Source organism: Rhinolophus hipposideros (assembly GCF_964194185.1).
Source record: "Rhinolophus hipposideros genome assembly, chromosome: 5".
In the NCBI taxonomy this organism is placed as follows: Eukaryota; Metazoa; Chordata; class Mammalia; order Chiroptera; family Rhinolophidae; genus Rhinolophus; species Rhinolophus hipposideros.
In genome coordinates, this window is record NC_138051.1 from 101,942,478 (window position 1) to 101,957,750 (window position 15,273).

At 59.4% G+C, this 15,273-nt stretch overlaps 1 protein-coding gene across 4 annotated transcripts in view; it reads right to left on the reverse strand.

Annotated features, from left to right (window-relative positions):
* Positions 1 to 14,128, reverse strand: part of AHNAK2 (AHNAK nucleoprotein 2) — a 37,250-nt gene extending 23,122 nt beyond the window's left edge. Inside the window, exon 1 of one of the 4 annotated variants that reach the window (XM_081049391.1) lies at positions 13,989 to 14,128. In XM_081049391.1, the coding sequence (XP_080905517.1) occupies positions 13,989 to 14,010 (22 nt within the window). In that variant the 5' untranslated portion in view covers positions 14,011 to 14,128. Of the gene's footprint in view, positions 1 to 7,132; positions 7,233 to 13,348; positions 13,598 to 13,988 lie in introns of those variants that run through there. The other 3 variants (XM_081049390.1, XM_081049392.1, XM_081049393.1) reach the window with 3 other exon arrangements.
* Between the last annotated feature and the right edge of the window lie 1,145 nt (positions 14,129 to 15,273).

The following is a 15,273-nucleotide window of genomic DNA, read 5'->3' on the forward strand; positions in this document are numbered from 1 at the left end:
GCAAAGAAAAATATATAGCATGCAAAAACTAATCATAATATTCCATAATGATAAATAGGGGATAATTCATCCAAAAAAACCCATAATAAACTGTTAGTTTGCAACCTTGGGAGCTTCCCAGGTATAAATGAAACAGGCCCCAATTACAGGAAGTGCAAGGAGAGACTGAGGAAAGAGCAGGTCATTCCAGACTCGTAGGTGGCTGGCTTCATTAGCAAGGGAACTTACATAAGAGGCAGGTCTGTGCAACTGCAAGACCAGTTCATCTCCCCGCCACCCACCCGAATCTTAAAGTTTACACAAAGGCCTCCACATAGTCTCAACGGCACATCACTTGCTCCAGACTGGCCTTGAAAATGGCTCCCATGGTGGGACGGTAAGGAGGGCAGATATTCCAAGGATGGGAGAGGTGGTGACGAGACTGAGTACCCGGGTCCAGCTTGAGGGTCAGCCAGCAGTCTTGTCCTCTCAATGATCTCCTCCAACACAAACCTAAGTATGTGTACACCTGCTAACACAGCTTAGGGACACTTAAGGGAACACTGGTGACACTGAAAGGACAAGTAGACAAATCCACAATTCCAGCAGAAGATTTAACAGCCCTCTCAGTAACCCACAGCCTCACAAAACAGAAAAGGTGAGAACACTCACCCATCAGCCAATGAGATACTTAAAGATCCCTCTTCCTGACAACAGCAGAATACACATTACTTTAAGTGCACATGGGACCTTCACCAGGATAGACTATATGCTGGGACATTGAAAAATGCCTGAACAGGGGCAGCTGTTGGCTCAGTTGGTTAGAGCACAGAGCTCTTAACAACAAGGTGCCGGTTGGATCCCCACACGGGCCTCTGTGAGCTGCACCCTCCACAACTAGATTGAAACAACTACTTGACTTGGAGCTGATGGGTCCTAGAAAAACACTTTTTAAAAAAAGGCTCAATAAATTTAAAATAATTTAAATCATATTGTGCATTTTCTTTGACCCCCAGTGGAATCAAGACAGTATGTTATAAACAGAAAGATGAGTGAGCGGGATAAAATCCATAGGAGTCTCACACTTTGTGTTATCAATGGATTTTTGACAAAGTAGCCAAGTTATTTCAACAGGCAAATTACAGTCTTTTCAACAATGGTGCTGGGATAACTGGATATTTATTTGTGGGGGGAAACATCCTGGACCCTTACCTCACATCACACATAAAAATTAACTCAAAATGAATCACAGAGCTAGATGTGAAACGTAAAACTAGAGAATGAGAAGAGAACAGGAGAAGTTTTTTGCCACTTTGGGGGAGGCAAAGTTTTCTTAGAATACATAAAAGAAAGTTGGATAAATTATATTTCATCATAATTAAACACTCCTGATCTTGAAAGACATTAGTAAGGCAACATATCATCTGACAAAGAACTTGCACCCAGAACAACTCCTACCACTGGATAGAAAAAGACAAAAAACAATTAAAAATGGGCAAAAGAGGGCGGGCCCAGTGGCTCATGAGTTTGGAGCTCCGTGCTCCTAATTCTGAGGGCTGCCAGTTCGATTCCCACTAGGCATGGGCTCTCAACCACAAGGTTGCTGGTTCAACTCCTTGAGTCCCGCAAGGGATGGTGGGCTCCGCCCCCTGTAACTAACATTGAACACGGCACCTTGAGCTGAGCTGCCTCCTGGATGGTTCACTTGGTTGGAGCTCGTCCTCTCAACCACAAGGTTGCTGGTTCGACTCCCGCAAGGGTTGGTGGGCTGTGCCCCCTGTAACTAGAAAATGGCAACTGGACCTGGAGCTGAGCTGCGCCCTCTACAACTAAGACTGAAAGGACAACAACTTGAAGCTGAACGGCACCCTCCACAACTAAGATTAAAAGGACAACAATTTGACTTGGAAAAAAATCCTGGAATTACACTGTTCCCCTGTTCCCCTTCCCCAATAAAAAAAAAAAAAGCCTAAAAAAAAATGGGCAAAAGATTCAAACAGAAGCATCTCAAACAAACAAACAAACAAACAAAAAAGAAGCATCTCAAAAGATGTACCAATAAACACAAGAAAAAATTGTCAACATTGCTAGTCATCAGGAAATGCAAACTAAAACCAACAGAACAGAACAAAGGCCTCAGAAGCAGATTCATCTAGACACCAAGCTGTGGGAGGTGGAAGGTCTTTACATAACTGCTGCTGGGTCCACTGGATGTCATATGGAGAAAGGTTAATCTCGACTCTTATATCAGCCACAGAAAATACTAATTTCATGTGGATTATAGAGCCAATGTGGATGGTTTAACAATCAAGCTTCCAGAAGATAAGTGGAAATGAGTCTGGGGGCAGGGAAACAATTCTTAACAAGGACACAAAAAGCTAGCCTGAAGAGAAATGACTGATAAAGTGCTGTTTGATGTTAAAATGAAGAGCTTCTGTTCGTAAGGAACTCCACTGAGGGAGTGAAGTTGAGCCCTGGACCCAGCAGACTTGCAACCCACTGACCAGAAAAAAGCCTCCTACCCTGAGGGTACCAAGAATTCCCACACAGCAAAGAGAAAGATGGACAAGCCGCTAGGCATCCAGGCAGGAAACCCCTGGGAAGGCGATTCACACAGGAAGACATCCAGCGGGCCAGTTAGCACCTGCAGAGGCAGTCAGCACCCTAATCATCAGGTTAGTGCCAATGACACCACAGCAGGCACCAGTCAACTCCCATAAGAAGGGCGTCCACACACGGTGCTGCCGGTTGAGCTGAACTGGAACTGTCACTCTGGAAAACAGCCTGGCAGTATCTACCCATGTCTGGCTGAGCCCTGCAGCTCCACACCCGAGTGCACGGCCCGCAATAATGCAGAAGTACATGCCCCAAAAGGTGGGCACACAAATGCCCACCGGGCAGTACTGCAGTGCCCAGAAACAAGAAAGGCTCCAGTGTCCATCAACAGGAGAATGAAAAACAACGGGGCTGGCGGTGGGGTGCGAGGGGCTTTGTACAGTGGAATACTACACAGTGAGGCCGACAAATGAACCACCTGCGCATGCCACGTGACCAAGTCCTTGAACATGACCTTGACATATAGTGCCTGGTGGTGCAGGAGCTCCAACAACCACTCTGTGTGCAGCTCACAGTCCCACACAATCCTGCTCACTAGTCAGGAGCCCTGGGGGAGGCTGGCAGGGCCGGCTTCTCGAGCCTGGGACTGGTTACACGAGAGTACCCACCTTGGGAAAACGCCGCAAGCTACACACTTAAGATTTGTACCCTTTTTTGAAAAAAAAAAAAGTTAAATTCTACATAAAATTGAAGTGAAGAAATTACAAACTTTATATCAATAAATCTGAAAGTTTAGACGAATTGGATGTATTCCTAGAGAAACACCCTGCCAACCCTGCAGGAGAGAAACAGACAATTGAAATAGTTCTGTGGTGACTCAACAATCAAGCACTTATTTAAACCACACACACACACACACCAGGCCCCACCCCTCCCCCAAATTGTACTAATATTCCCAGAAACTGTGCAGGTCTCATACCAGCTCTGGAACATGCAGTGCTGGTGACCTAGTGGGTGGGCATTCTGCACAGGGCCTGGACATATCCCTGTCCTCATGCAGCCAACGCAGGAAAGCCAGTTCTGGAGAAGTGCAGCTGGGCTGCTACTCTCCGGCCAATTTGCTGTGTGACCCTCAGCAAGCATGTCCCCTCTTGGAGCCTTGATTTCCCCATGGATGTCAGAGAGCTGCTCTGCCCATCCAGAAGAACGGACGGGCTGCACAGGGGTGTGGGGAGTGAGTCTCCGCCCCCCCGCCCCTGATTCCTGCCCTGCAGGAGAGAGTGGTGGAGACTGGAGCCCGTTCCACACCAAGCCTGCTTCCTATGCCGAAGCCACCAGCTAACCTCACTCTATCTGGCCTTGGTTTCCCTTCCAGTTCTATCCAGACCCTCACCTCCGATCCCCAAAGTGGGTGCACTGTGGGTAAGCAATGAGGAAACTGAGGCTGCAAGAGGGTAAGTCCCTTGCCCAAGTTGGCCCAGCCAGAAGGGGTGGAGCAAGGACTGGACATGCCCTGCCCTGCCTGCCCCTCACCTGGCTGGGGTAGTTGAGGGTCCCTGCCTGCCTGGGGCCAGGGGGTGGAGGCAGACTGGAAGCTCCCAGTGCACCCAGACACCCAGCCCCCACCTCCTCCAGCCTTCACAGCCTTGTCTCTGAGTCAGACAACAAAACAAGGGCCAGTGACCGCCCTCTTGGGCAGGCAGGCATATCCCCAAGGGGCAGTGTCGAAAAGGGAAAGGCTCTGGGACCCAGGCAGGGACTGCACCAGGCTAGTGAGCAGGGTGCAATGTGCTAGGGGCACCACGGTGGAAGACCCCTGGAGTAGGGCAGGGTCTCTAGTCCCTGAGAAGCTGCACCCCCAAATAGACTCCAGAGGAGTCTTCTGGGCATCATGGGCTTGTGAGGACAGTGCTGACAGCTGGAAGGCCAGGGCACACCCTGGCTGGGAACCTGTGATGGGGAGGCCCAGCCAGCCCCACTGTAGCCAGCCCCATGCAGGGCCCTCCACCCATGGGGAAGAAGAGAGGGCTGGGGAGGCCACACTGCTGGGAAATTGCCTGCTATAGTTTCAAGCTCTGGGCTCCTCTGTGCCTCTTAAGGCAGAAACCCAGCCTCATCCAGGGGTGCACAAACAGGAAGGAGGAAATCCTGCCTATCATGGGGCAAGGCAGCTGACAGCTCTGCCAGCCTCCAACCCGTGCCCTGCAGAGGGCGGAGGAACCCCAGGACCCCCCAGAGCACCGTGCTGCCAGTCTCCAGGTCCTGACGGGGCCACTCCTCAGTCCTTAATGCAGGGGAGCTGTCCCGTCAGCCTGTTTGAGCTGGCCCAGTGCCCCCACCCCACACTGGTGGGTGGCCCAGTGTCCCACACCCCACAGACAGGCTCTGTACACAGCCCGCCCCAGCAGCCACCTAAGGTAATGACTAATAATAATAAGGTCACCAAGCCCCACTTTATAGAGAGGATGTGGAGGTGACACTGAGCCAGGCCCAGCAGGTCTGGCTGCTGGCACCTGTGCCTTCCCAAGTGCCCTGCCCCACTCCTCCTGGCTCAGGGCCCAACCGAGGCCCAGCCCCCTGGCCAGGCTGCATGTCCATCCAACCCATCCCTAACCGTTCCTCTGCCTCAGATGCCACCTAGTCAGGCCTTAAATGCTAGGGGGAGGAGGGCCTGGGGGATTTGGGTGCCCCCCACCCAAAGCTGTAGTCCAGGGACTGCAGTCCTCTGGGGTGGGGCCTCCAGGAAGAGTCTGGAGGGGGGCGGGGCCAAGGACCATTGGAGGCCTGCTGGGGGACCAGGTGGAGGGAACGCAGAAAGGCGGTTGTGCCCAGGATGAGTTGCCCACAGAGCTTTGGACCAATTGCGGACGCTCCCAGTGGCACCAGCCAAATGGGAGTTCTTGGGGGGATCCCAGAGTAGGGCCACCCATGGGTGGGGCAATTTTGCTTAAGCAAAACCCAAGTTTGCATCCAAACTGGCTGCCCCTGGGGCCCAAGTGTGGCCGGCCTTCAGGTGGGGCCAGGTGTAGGGGGCAAGTTTGCATGTCACCAGGGCAATGGTGGCACTGGGGAACATGTCACTGGCAGAGAGGATAGCTGCAAAGGGGGCCCTAGATGGTGGCTGGAGAGGTCCACCCTCAACGTACGTGTGCGTGTGTGGCCACGGGGTGTGTCTGGGCCTGGGACCCCCTCCCCCAAACACGAGTGCACAGTTGGCCAGGCAGCCATGGGAATGGAGCCCCCGGGCTTAGAGCCCAGCACCCACATGGGCATATGCGGACACTTGGGTGTCACCCCATCCTGAAAATTCATGAGGAAACTGCCAGGCTGGGCTGATAAGTCATGAGACCTTCAGACTTTCAGAAGCAACAGCAGGCAGTGCCTGAGGGCCTGCCCCCCCCCAACATTTCTCAAGATAACTTTGAAATGGGGAGGCTGGCCAGGCTCTGCTGTGCCTCCTAGGCTCCAGGAAGGTGGGAGTCAGCCTTGGTCCCCTAGGCCTGGGGCCCAGGGCTCCTTACCCACCCAGCAGGCACTACCAGTGCCGCCCCAGCTGCAACCAGGAGGTTTTGGGGCACTGTGCCCTGCAGCACCCCTCCAAAGCTCCCTGGTGCTGTCGTCGGTCAGTCTGTCAGTCAGTCTGGCCTCAGAGGAGCTCCTCCAAGCCTGGCCCAGCCCCCGCAGCAGCCTACCCAGCCTCACTGCTGCGGCCTGTGCCCCAGCCCCTCGCAGCTCCACGCCCAGGCTTCCTGCCTCCCCACCTCACCCCAGCCTCTGCACCCCGCACATGTTTCCTCCACCAGCTCACAGACAACACTTGGCCACCCCGCTATTGCTTCTGGCCACTGCCTGGTCTCCAGTCCCCAGAACACCTTACTCACCGTGCACTCAGAGCCCAGTACAAAGTGGTGCATAATGAATGCTTGTGCAGGGGCAGATGGGGGGAAGGGAAGGAGCAGGCAGCCCTCCTGGAAAGGGGTGAGCTCTGCCCAGCCTGAAGGCACAGGTGCTGGGAGGGGCAGCAGGTGGGCCCAACGCACCTCCTTCAGTCCGTGGGGAAACTGAGGCACAGGGCAGGCATGCCAGCCCACCAACTCCAAAGAGTCTGGCAGCTGAAAGGAGCGGCCCCCAAGGTCCTGTCCTCCCAGATGGAACCAGCACCCCAGACACCCAGCACAGCACTGCCCCTGCTGGGGTGGCCAACAGCCCACCTGGCACCTGCAGATAAGCAGCCTTGCTTGAACTGCCCCCCATCACCCCCAGGGTCCCAGCGCGCCAAACAAAGACAGGGACCATCATCTGAGGACCCCCTTCCAGGCTACCTGGTCCAGCCTTGGGACCTGCCTGGTCCAGTCCTAGGACTGAGATGGTACTGCTGAACTGACAAGCCCGCCCTCCAACATAAGCTGGAGGCTGGCCTGGGGCAGGCCAGAGCGGCAGGGAGATGTCCAGCTCAGCTGTGTGCCCCGCCCTGAGCCCCCACCCAGCCCCCACAGGCCTGCTAAGTGGTGAGATGGCCGGTAACCAAGGCTGAACCCGGGAAGGGGTTGGGGGCAGGGGTGCCGGGTGGGTACAGAGGACAGTGGCTGCCACTTACCGGGGCCGACGTCCTGCCTGCTTGCCCAGAAGTGAGGGCCAGGGCTCCGCTCGTGGCTTAGCAGCTGCCCTCCCAGGTCCCTCCCTCTGTTGCCCCGCCCTCAGCCTTCCTCCCAGGCTGGCCCAGAGCCCCACCAGAGGGAGTGGGCCTCCTTACTGGCCCAAGCTGGGACCCCACCCCTCCCCCAAAGTACCCCCCCAGCCCAAGCAGCTGACTTGGGGAGGAAACCCAGCCCAGCACGGGGATGTCTGAGTCACCACCACCAGCCTGGCCTAGCCTGGTCCGGTCCAGTCCAGTCCAGCCTGGTCCTGCTGTGTGGACAGACAGGTAGACACACTCAGATATCAGACAGGACCCTCCAGGCAGGCTGTGCACAGGCTCTCTGCCTCAATTTCTCTGTGGCTGCCCTTCTGATAGGGACCTTAGATGGGCACAGATCCCTGCTCCACGGGGCATCCCGGGGCAACAGGGACCCTCGGGCTCTGCTGAGACCTCTGTCCAGGGCATAGCCAGCCTGTTCCACAGCCAGGACCACCAAGGCCAGAGCAGGGCTGGACCAAGCCCACCCACTTGACCTTGGGAGAAGTGGCTTTGGCCACCGGCCACCTCCCTGTGCCCCTTGAGGGCAGCATGACCCAGGCCACACCTCTCAGCCAAAACTCAGCAGCCCCCACAGCACAAAGCTCCAGGTGTCTGATGTACTGCTGTGGGGGCCCTGGAACCAGCATTTTCAACCCCCTCCCCCAATGCACATGCACATAATTGGTGGCAGAGGAACACACCCCCAAGTCCCCAGCTCCCCAGAGATCCTACTGCCTGGTCTTCTACCTGCTGTCACCTCCCCGGCCAGCCCCCAGGACTCAGTGTCCCCCAGGCGCAGGGGCGTGGGGGTGAGGGGTTCGATTCTGGCTCCTAAAACCCTCCCAGCTCCAAGCCCTGCAGGCCCTGGCAGGACTGCACAGGCTGTGCTATCTGCAGATCTGCTGGGTCCCAGGGCCAGGGCCACCCCACCCTGCACCCCACGGCCCTGTGGGGTGGGGCCCAGCTGGCTGTAAACACCTGCACCCCACACGCAGGTCTGAGCAGGCTGGCACAGCTGAGGGCCCATCCTGGGGTCTGAGGGCAGTGAGGGGTTAGGCCCAGTCCCAGGCGGGGCAGTGATGGGACGCCCCACACCCACACCCCTGCCCACCACAGGCCAGGGTCACCAATGGTAGCTGCAGAGCTGGGGGCTCCTGGAGCAGAGGAGGACAGCAGGCACTGAAAAGAGCTGCTGGGCGCTAGGCCCCCACCTGGACACAAGAAGCAAGGAGTAGCCGGAGGGGGTGACAGCAAGGGAAGGGCCCCTGGCCACTCAGAGGGCTCCCAGGTAGAAAGCTTCAGCCAGCCCGGGCAGGGGCCACTAGTGAGCAAGAGGGTGAGAGGCCCTGGGCTGTGCCACGTTGTGCCCTGGAAGGAGGGAGGGAACCCAGATGCCTTCGGGCCTCCCCTAGCCCTAACAACCTAACGGTCACAAGGTCACAAACAACTCTACTTGCAGTGAGACAGGAAGCTGGCCAGGCATGCTGGCCAGTGACTTCACTCACTCCCACTACCCAGGCAGTTCTCACCTGGGAACTCTTTGTTTACTGCCTGACATCCCAGCAGACTGTCACGGCCCCGCCGGGCAGGGCTTGGCTGGCTGACTCAGCAGGTCCCAGAGGCTGAGCCTAGCTAGAAGGAGGGGCAAGATGCTGGCACAGAGGGTCACCACACCTCCTCTTTCCTGAGCCTGGGTGCCCAAACCAGTGAAGCCACGTCCCCATCCCTGAACCCCACTGTCCCCCTGCCTGCTGGCCGGTACCAATGGGATTGCCTTGGCGGGGCCCCCATCTCAAGCAGTCAGGGAACCTCTCTTCCAGCGATGCCACCCTCCCACACCCCCATGCTCTGCGCCCCCATATGCCCTCTCCCAACTGCAGGCACAAGCACATGCCACTTGTTCTGCCTGGCGCGTCCTCCCAGCTCAGACCCTGGACTCTCCCCACAGGCAGCCAGCGCCAACAGCCCTGGGCTGGTGTACCTGTGGTGCCGGGACTGCCAGGAGCTGGGCAGTGGCAGGTGCACAAGCAGACTGGCTGGGAGCACTGGGCTCTGGGTCAGGACCGCTGTCATGCTGTAGGGGCAAGAGCCAGGGAGCTGCCTGCCACACCTTGCCCTGGGCTGGTTCCAGTCCCGCAGCAAGGAACAGCTCCGAGCAAGGCCCTGCCCACTTGCCTCAGCTCCCAGGGACCCCACCTGCCTGACCCCTGGCTCAGGTGGCCAGGCCCCGGGGGCGGCAAGTGTTGGACCAGCTGAAAGGACAGTCACCGGGCATGTGCTAAGCTGTGGCACCAGGGGTCCTGAGATCCAAGCTGTCCAGCACGTGCCTGCAGTGCCCTCTGCCCAGGCAGTTGTAGCTCAAAGCTGCCTGGAACCCAGGCCCCTGCCTGGAGTCACCATGGGAACTTGGCTGCTGGCTGGGGCAGAGCAGGACCAGGGGCAGCTGATAGTCAGCTGCCAAGAAGGCCAGGTTTGAGCATGGCATTCTCGAGGGATGTGTCACGAGGAGCCCTCGGGTGCTAGCACCACCCAGGAGTAAGGCCTGACAGGAAGGGGGATGCCCTTGAAGGTCCCACAGCCAGGTGCCCTGGGAGGCCATTTCTCCTACCCCTGAGGGTCCAGCCAGACTGGTAGCTGTGGGGAGCAAGGGCATCAGGGGCTCAGGGGAGGTAGGAGGGGCAGAGCTCCCAGAACCCATGTTCGAGCAGGTGGCCAGCAAGGGTGAAGCCAAAAGGGGCCATGATCTGGCTGAGCGGGTAGAGCCTCTGACCCACCCAGCCGCGAGTGCTTGGGCAGCCCCTCCAGCAGGCAGTGGGCCTGAGCCAGCCGGTGCACCCCACTCTGCCCAGATGAGGACCCTACCAGGTTCCTGTCCCAGGCCCACTCCTTTCTGAGCCTCAGCTGTCCTTTCAGCAGTGGACACCCACACCTGGCGCCGTGTCCAGGCAGGAGTGTGGCTTGAGGACCGTTCCCAGGACTTCTGACTGGCCCAGGAGGCCGCCGCCAGCCTGCCTCTGCTGGCTGCTGGGGAATCAGCAGCTCTGCTCACAGTTCTATCATCACGCCTGGGCAGGACATGCCTGCCTGGGTCCCTTCCAAAAAGCTCTCTGGAGAGGGGCCCAAGGCCACCCCTCACATACGCACACTGGGTCAGCAGGGTCTCCCTGACTCCCTACAGGGTAGGAACCAGTGGCCAGTGGGGGGGGAGGTGCAGACGCAGAGATCACCACCTCCCACCCGTGTCAGCCCCTCAGGCCTCCTGGGCCCAGCTCCATTTTTCCATTTTCGAAAGTGCTTGTATTAAATATTCATCCCAATGAGGTAGACCTTTGGCTCCCAGTGCCTGTGGCTTCCAAAAAAAGAAAAACAAGGAAACCTGTAGGTCGAGGCAGGGGTGTGTAGGGCCTGGCACAGAGGCCCCTGAGGGCTCTGACCAGGCCCCTGGCCAAGATGGGCAGCTGCCCTTGGAGTGGGGATGGGGTCAGGGAGTGCCTCCAGGTCTCGCTGTGTCCAGCTCAGGCTCCCTGTCCACACTGTGCCCCTCTGAGCTCACCCTACCTCCCACTCTCAGCCCCCAGATCTTCTCATTCAGCCTCCTCTCTTCCCACAGGAACTTCCCTAAAACCCTTTGGAGCTCCCTGGTGCCCTCAAACCACAGCTCTCCCTCCTAATAGCCTGGCCGCTGCCCTTCTCCATTCGTAACTCCCACCCCACCCCCAGGCCCACCCTGTTAATCCCCTTGCTGCTCCCCAGCTGCCTCTCTCCAGGCATCTTGTATGCGCTACTGTCCCTTCCAGGGAGCCCTCCCTGACTCCTCCATGTACCTGAGGCTGAACTGATGGTGGAACCCACACTTGACTCACCTTTGCTGAATGAACAGTGGTGAGGCCCTGCTCCCTGATGTATGATCTCCCAAGTCCCAGGGCCCTTGGAACACACAGATGGATGTATGGGTGGCAGGCACCCCCCCTCAGCGGGGGCTCAGGCCGGGAGGAGTCAGGAGGCTAGCTGCCCAGGACCCTGCACTGCCTCTGGAAGGAACCATCAGGCCCTGGGATAGGAAGAGGTGTGACAGCTGGTGCCCATCATGGGATGCAGTGGCTGGTGCCCTGCATGGGGGCGGTGCACCCAGGTGGAGTTCCTCTCTCACATAGGAACAAGGGAGGGTCACCTGGGAGGGCCATTTGGAGGGAGGGGCGCTCCAGTGGCCAGGCGCAGTGACGCTGGGTGGACGCCTGGTATGTTCCCGGAGCAGCCACCAGGGCGCAGCCTCTGCGTGGAGGCTAGGCGGGAGTGTCTCTCCCCCAACCTCAGGTAGAGGTGCAGACAGGCTCTGGGGGGGTCTTCAGAGGACCTGACGTGGTGGGCACAGGCGGGCAGGCTCGGACTGCGCAGAAGGGCGGGGTGGGAAACCCGTCCCGGCCTGCCGGGAAGGATTTGTGGCTGGAAAAGGCCTGGGCCAAATAAACCTTCAGGGTACTTATCAGGAATGCATGTTCCCTGCCTCGTGCAAAGGTGGCTGGGACTCTGTATGTTGCACCAGCCCCTGCTCTGATCCAGCAGATCTCCTACCAATGCCCCAGGAGAGACACTGAGCTTCTTCTCTAAGAGCAAATGGTGCTATAGGCTGGACACAAGGAGGCCGGGGAACCACTGAGTCCAAGTGGAGAACAAGGGCCTCAGCTGGGGAGGAGCGCCCAACAAGGGCCTCTGCGAGGCTGGAGGGTGAGTGAGATGGACCCTACACTCTGCAGCCTGGGGGGCCTCTGGGCAGCCTGTGAATGGAGAAGAGGCCAGCACGGGAGCTGGAGGCAGAGCAACAATCCAGGTCCTTCGGGCCCCATCTCCTCTCCCTGTGATGTGCCACCATCCCCAGAGGCCCCAGTGATGTGGGCCAGGACCGGCACAGTTGGGGAGGGAGTGCTGGGGCCCACCGACCAACACTGGCCATCATTCTGCTGCTGGCTGTGCAGGAAGAATCAGGGTGCCTTGGGCTCCCATGTGGGTGGGGGGGCCAACAGGAGGTCAGCTGGGCTTCAATGCTAACCAGACAAATGGGCAACAGTGGAGGCCACGGTGGTTCCTGCTGTAGCTGCAAGGGCATGCCCAGGACGAGGGCCCACCCCCTCTGCATCAGTAGCACCATTATCATCATCGATCTGTTTTCCCCAAGGAGTGGGGTCCAGACTGCGCCAATACAGCGAGGCCCCAGCCCCTTGCAGGCAGCTGGCCAGGTGGCCTGGGTGTGGCCAGGCTGTCGCATTACCGACCTGCAGCTGGAAGGACTGCCCCTGTCCTGCCCCGCCCTGCCCTCCAATATGCTGAGATGACCAGGCTCTGGCACCAGGCCCAGTGCCAGACACACAGATGCCAGACACACAGAGCACCTGGTTCCCATTCTGTGGCCAGAGGTGCACAGGGAGGGGTACTGCCCCACGGGCAACACTCACCTTCCCTTGCCCAGCACTGGGGACCCTGTGGCCTGAGCTTTGACCCCACTCAAGCCCCTCACCAAGCCCCAGACCTCAGGTCCAGTCCTGCCAAGGCCCCCCCCCCCAACCAGTGACCCAGCCATACAGCAGCCACACCGTGGACCATACCCCACCCAGCCTAACAGTCCTGGACCAAGGCCAGTATCTCCAAGTCCTCTCTCCTAAAACATGTCAGAGGGCAGGACTGGCCACCCTCGGCTAGCTTGCCCCACCCACACATGCTGCCCTCCCCAAGCTGCCGCTTCTAGGGACAGGTCAACTTCCCAGAGGATTACAGCAGGGGGACAATGACAGAGAGGGAGAGAGACAGACAGAGACTGTGAATAACAGAGAAAGGCGCGGAGCGACAGAGTGGTAGAGATGAATCAGCGACCCGGAGAGACAAAGTGAGCGGCGGAGAGGGGTGGAAGGCAGAAAGACAGGAACAGGTAAAAGGCGAGACGTAGGAGTAGGGAGGCAGAGAACCGAGCAGCCACCGCGGCGCAGAGACGCGCGCGAGACCACAGGCCGGCCCCCCAGGCACCCCCACCCCGGCCAGCTCCGCAGCTCAGCTCGCACTGCGCGCCCCAGACCCGTCCTGCGCGCGCCCCTGCGCCGCCCACCCGACCCGGGGGAGCAGGCTGCAGGCGTGGAGGAGGCGCACCGCTGCCGGGGGTTCCAGGCCAGGTGGGCAGAACCATGTGGAAGCAGTCGCACATCTTGGCGGCGGGGCGGTGCGGGCCGGCGGCGGCCCGTCGCGTCCAGTCGTGGGTCCGGCCCCTGCGCACCGGGGCCCGGGGAGCGGGCGGGCGCCGCGGTAAACCTCAGCTGGCCTGAGCTGCCCTGACAGCGGGCCTCGGACTGCGAACCGAGCCCGCGCCCAGCGACCCAGCCACTGTTGGGACCCCGCCCCGGCCCGCCCAGCTCGCGCTCCGCCAGTGCGGAGCGAGAACGGGCGGTGCCGCTGGCCTCATTCAGCCCATTGGTTGCAGTACTCTTGATCCCGCCCCCAGGCGGCCAGGCCCTGCCCAAGACCCGCCTCCACCAGGCAATTTCCCCGCCAGAACTAGGCCACGCCCCTTACGGCACGCCCCCCCCGAGGCCCGCCCACGTACTTTCTCTAGTCCGACCCCCGCCCCCGGCCGGGTGCCCGCGGCAGGCCCGCCCCGCCCCTAACTCGGCCCCGCCCCCATCCCTCCAGCCCCGCAGTTCCGGTCCAGAGTTGACTTTGGACCCCTGCCCAGGAGGGGTGTCCAGTGGCGGTGCGGAGGCTCCCGGACTCGGTCCGCGCGCCGCAGTCTTACCTCCCAAGCCGGAGACAGACATTTTAGTGACAAACTGGATGCGGGGCGTCCTTGGGGGAGGGGCGGTACGGAAAGAGGCTGTGCATTATGATCTGACCCTGCCCTGCAGCCTCCCGACCTGGAGCTGTGCTCTGCGGAGCAGCGAGGTGCAGCCGTGGGGGTGGGAGCGTGGGAGCGGTCCTGGGAGGCTCCTGGCACACAGTCGAAGTTAGGACCTCGGGAGAGAGGAAACGGGCAGAGACAACCGAGTCTTGCGTGTGCAGAGGACGGGCATGAGAGAGCCGAGGCTGATTCACCCGCTGAAAGTTAGGCCCAGTGGGGCAGGAGGCAGCGAGACTGGGCACTGGGAGCTGAGGAGAGACCACCAGGCAGTTGGCGGTGTGCCTGGGGGCACTGCTGAAGTCAGGAACCCTGCAAGAGTAGGGGGCCTAGACCAGGGCAACCACGGGAGGAGGGAGCTGGCCGCTCCCAGGATGTTCTAGAAGCTGGCAGAGGGGACTTGGTGAGAGTTGGAGCTGGACGGTTGGGGGGCACCCTGGGCTCGAGCTTGGGGGTTGTGCAGAAGGTGGCAGGGCTGGGGGAGTGGGCAGGGAGTGGGGAGGCCCCCAGAGAGTTCCCTTTCTGTGGTAGTAGGCCATTAGCTGAGGGTCAGGCTGGTGTAAGGGCACTGGGGTGGGGAGCCTGGGCCAGAACACACCCAGGAGGGCACGGATACTGCCAAGGAGGGCCATTCCTGGGGCTGCCCGGGAATGGTGCGGAGATGGATGAAGGGAGACACACACCTTTACCTGAAGGCCAGGCTGCAACAGGAGGGCCACCCAGACACACAGACTTGCCACAGACTCAGAGACAGACACACACCAACACACAGACACAGATCTACTTGGCCATGTCCCCATGCACTCAGAGACAGGCACACACACACGTGCACCCCCTCGGGCCCATGTGCCGGGACATGCACAGCAGGCTGAGGACACACACACATGCACATGTGCACACACGGGTACACACCATCCTGGGCTCCCTGGGATGCACACGGCCATCAGGGCCCAGGTGAGCCTGTCTCCAGATGACTCATGCTCGGCAGTTCCCGTTAGTGGGCTGTGGCCGGGCAGCCTTCCAGCAGCAGGTCAGACAGGCACTCACATCACTGCCGGGAAGAGGCCCTGGCAGCCTCCTGTGTCTCTGACCCATGGCATGACGGTGCACAGCCCCGTCCTTCAAGTAGGTCTCACCTCTCCTGCCCTGGTGTCTTTTCTCAGGCTGGACAGCATGACCTGGGGCC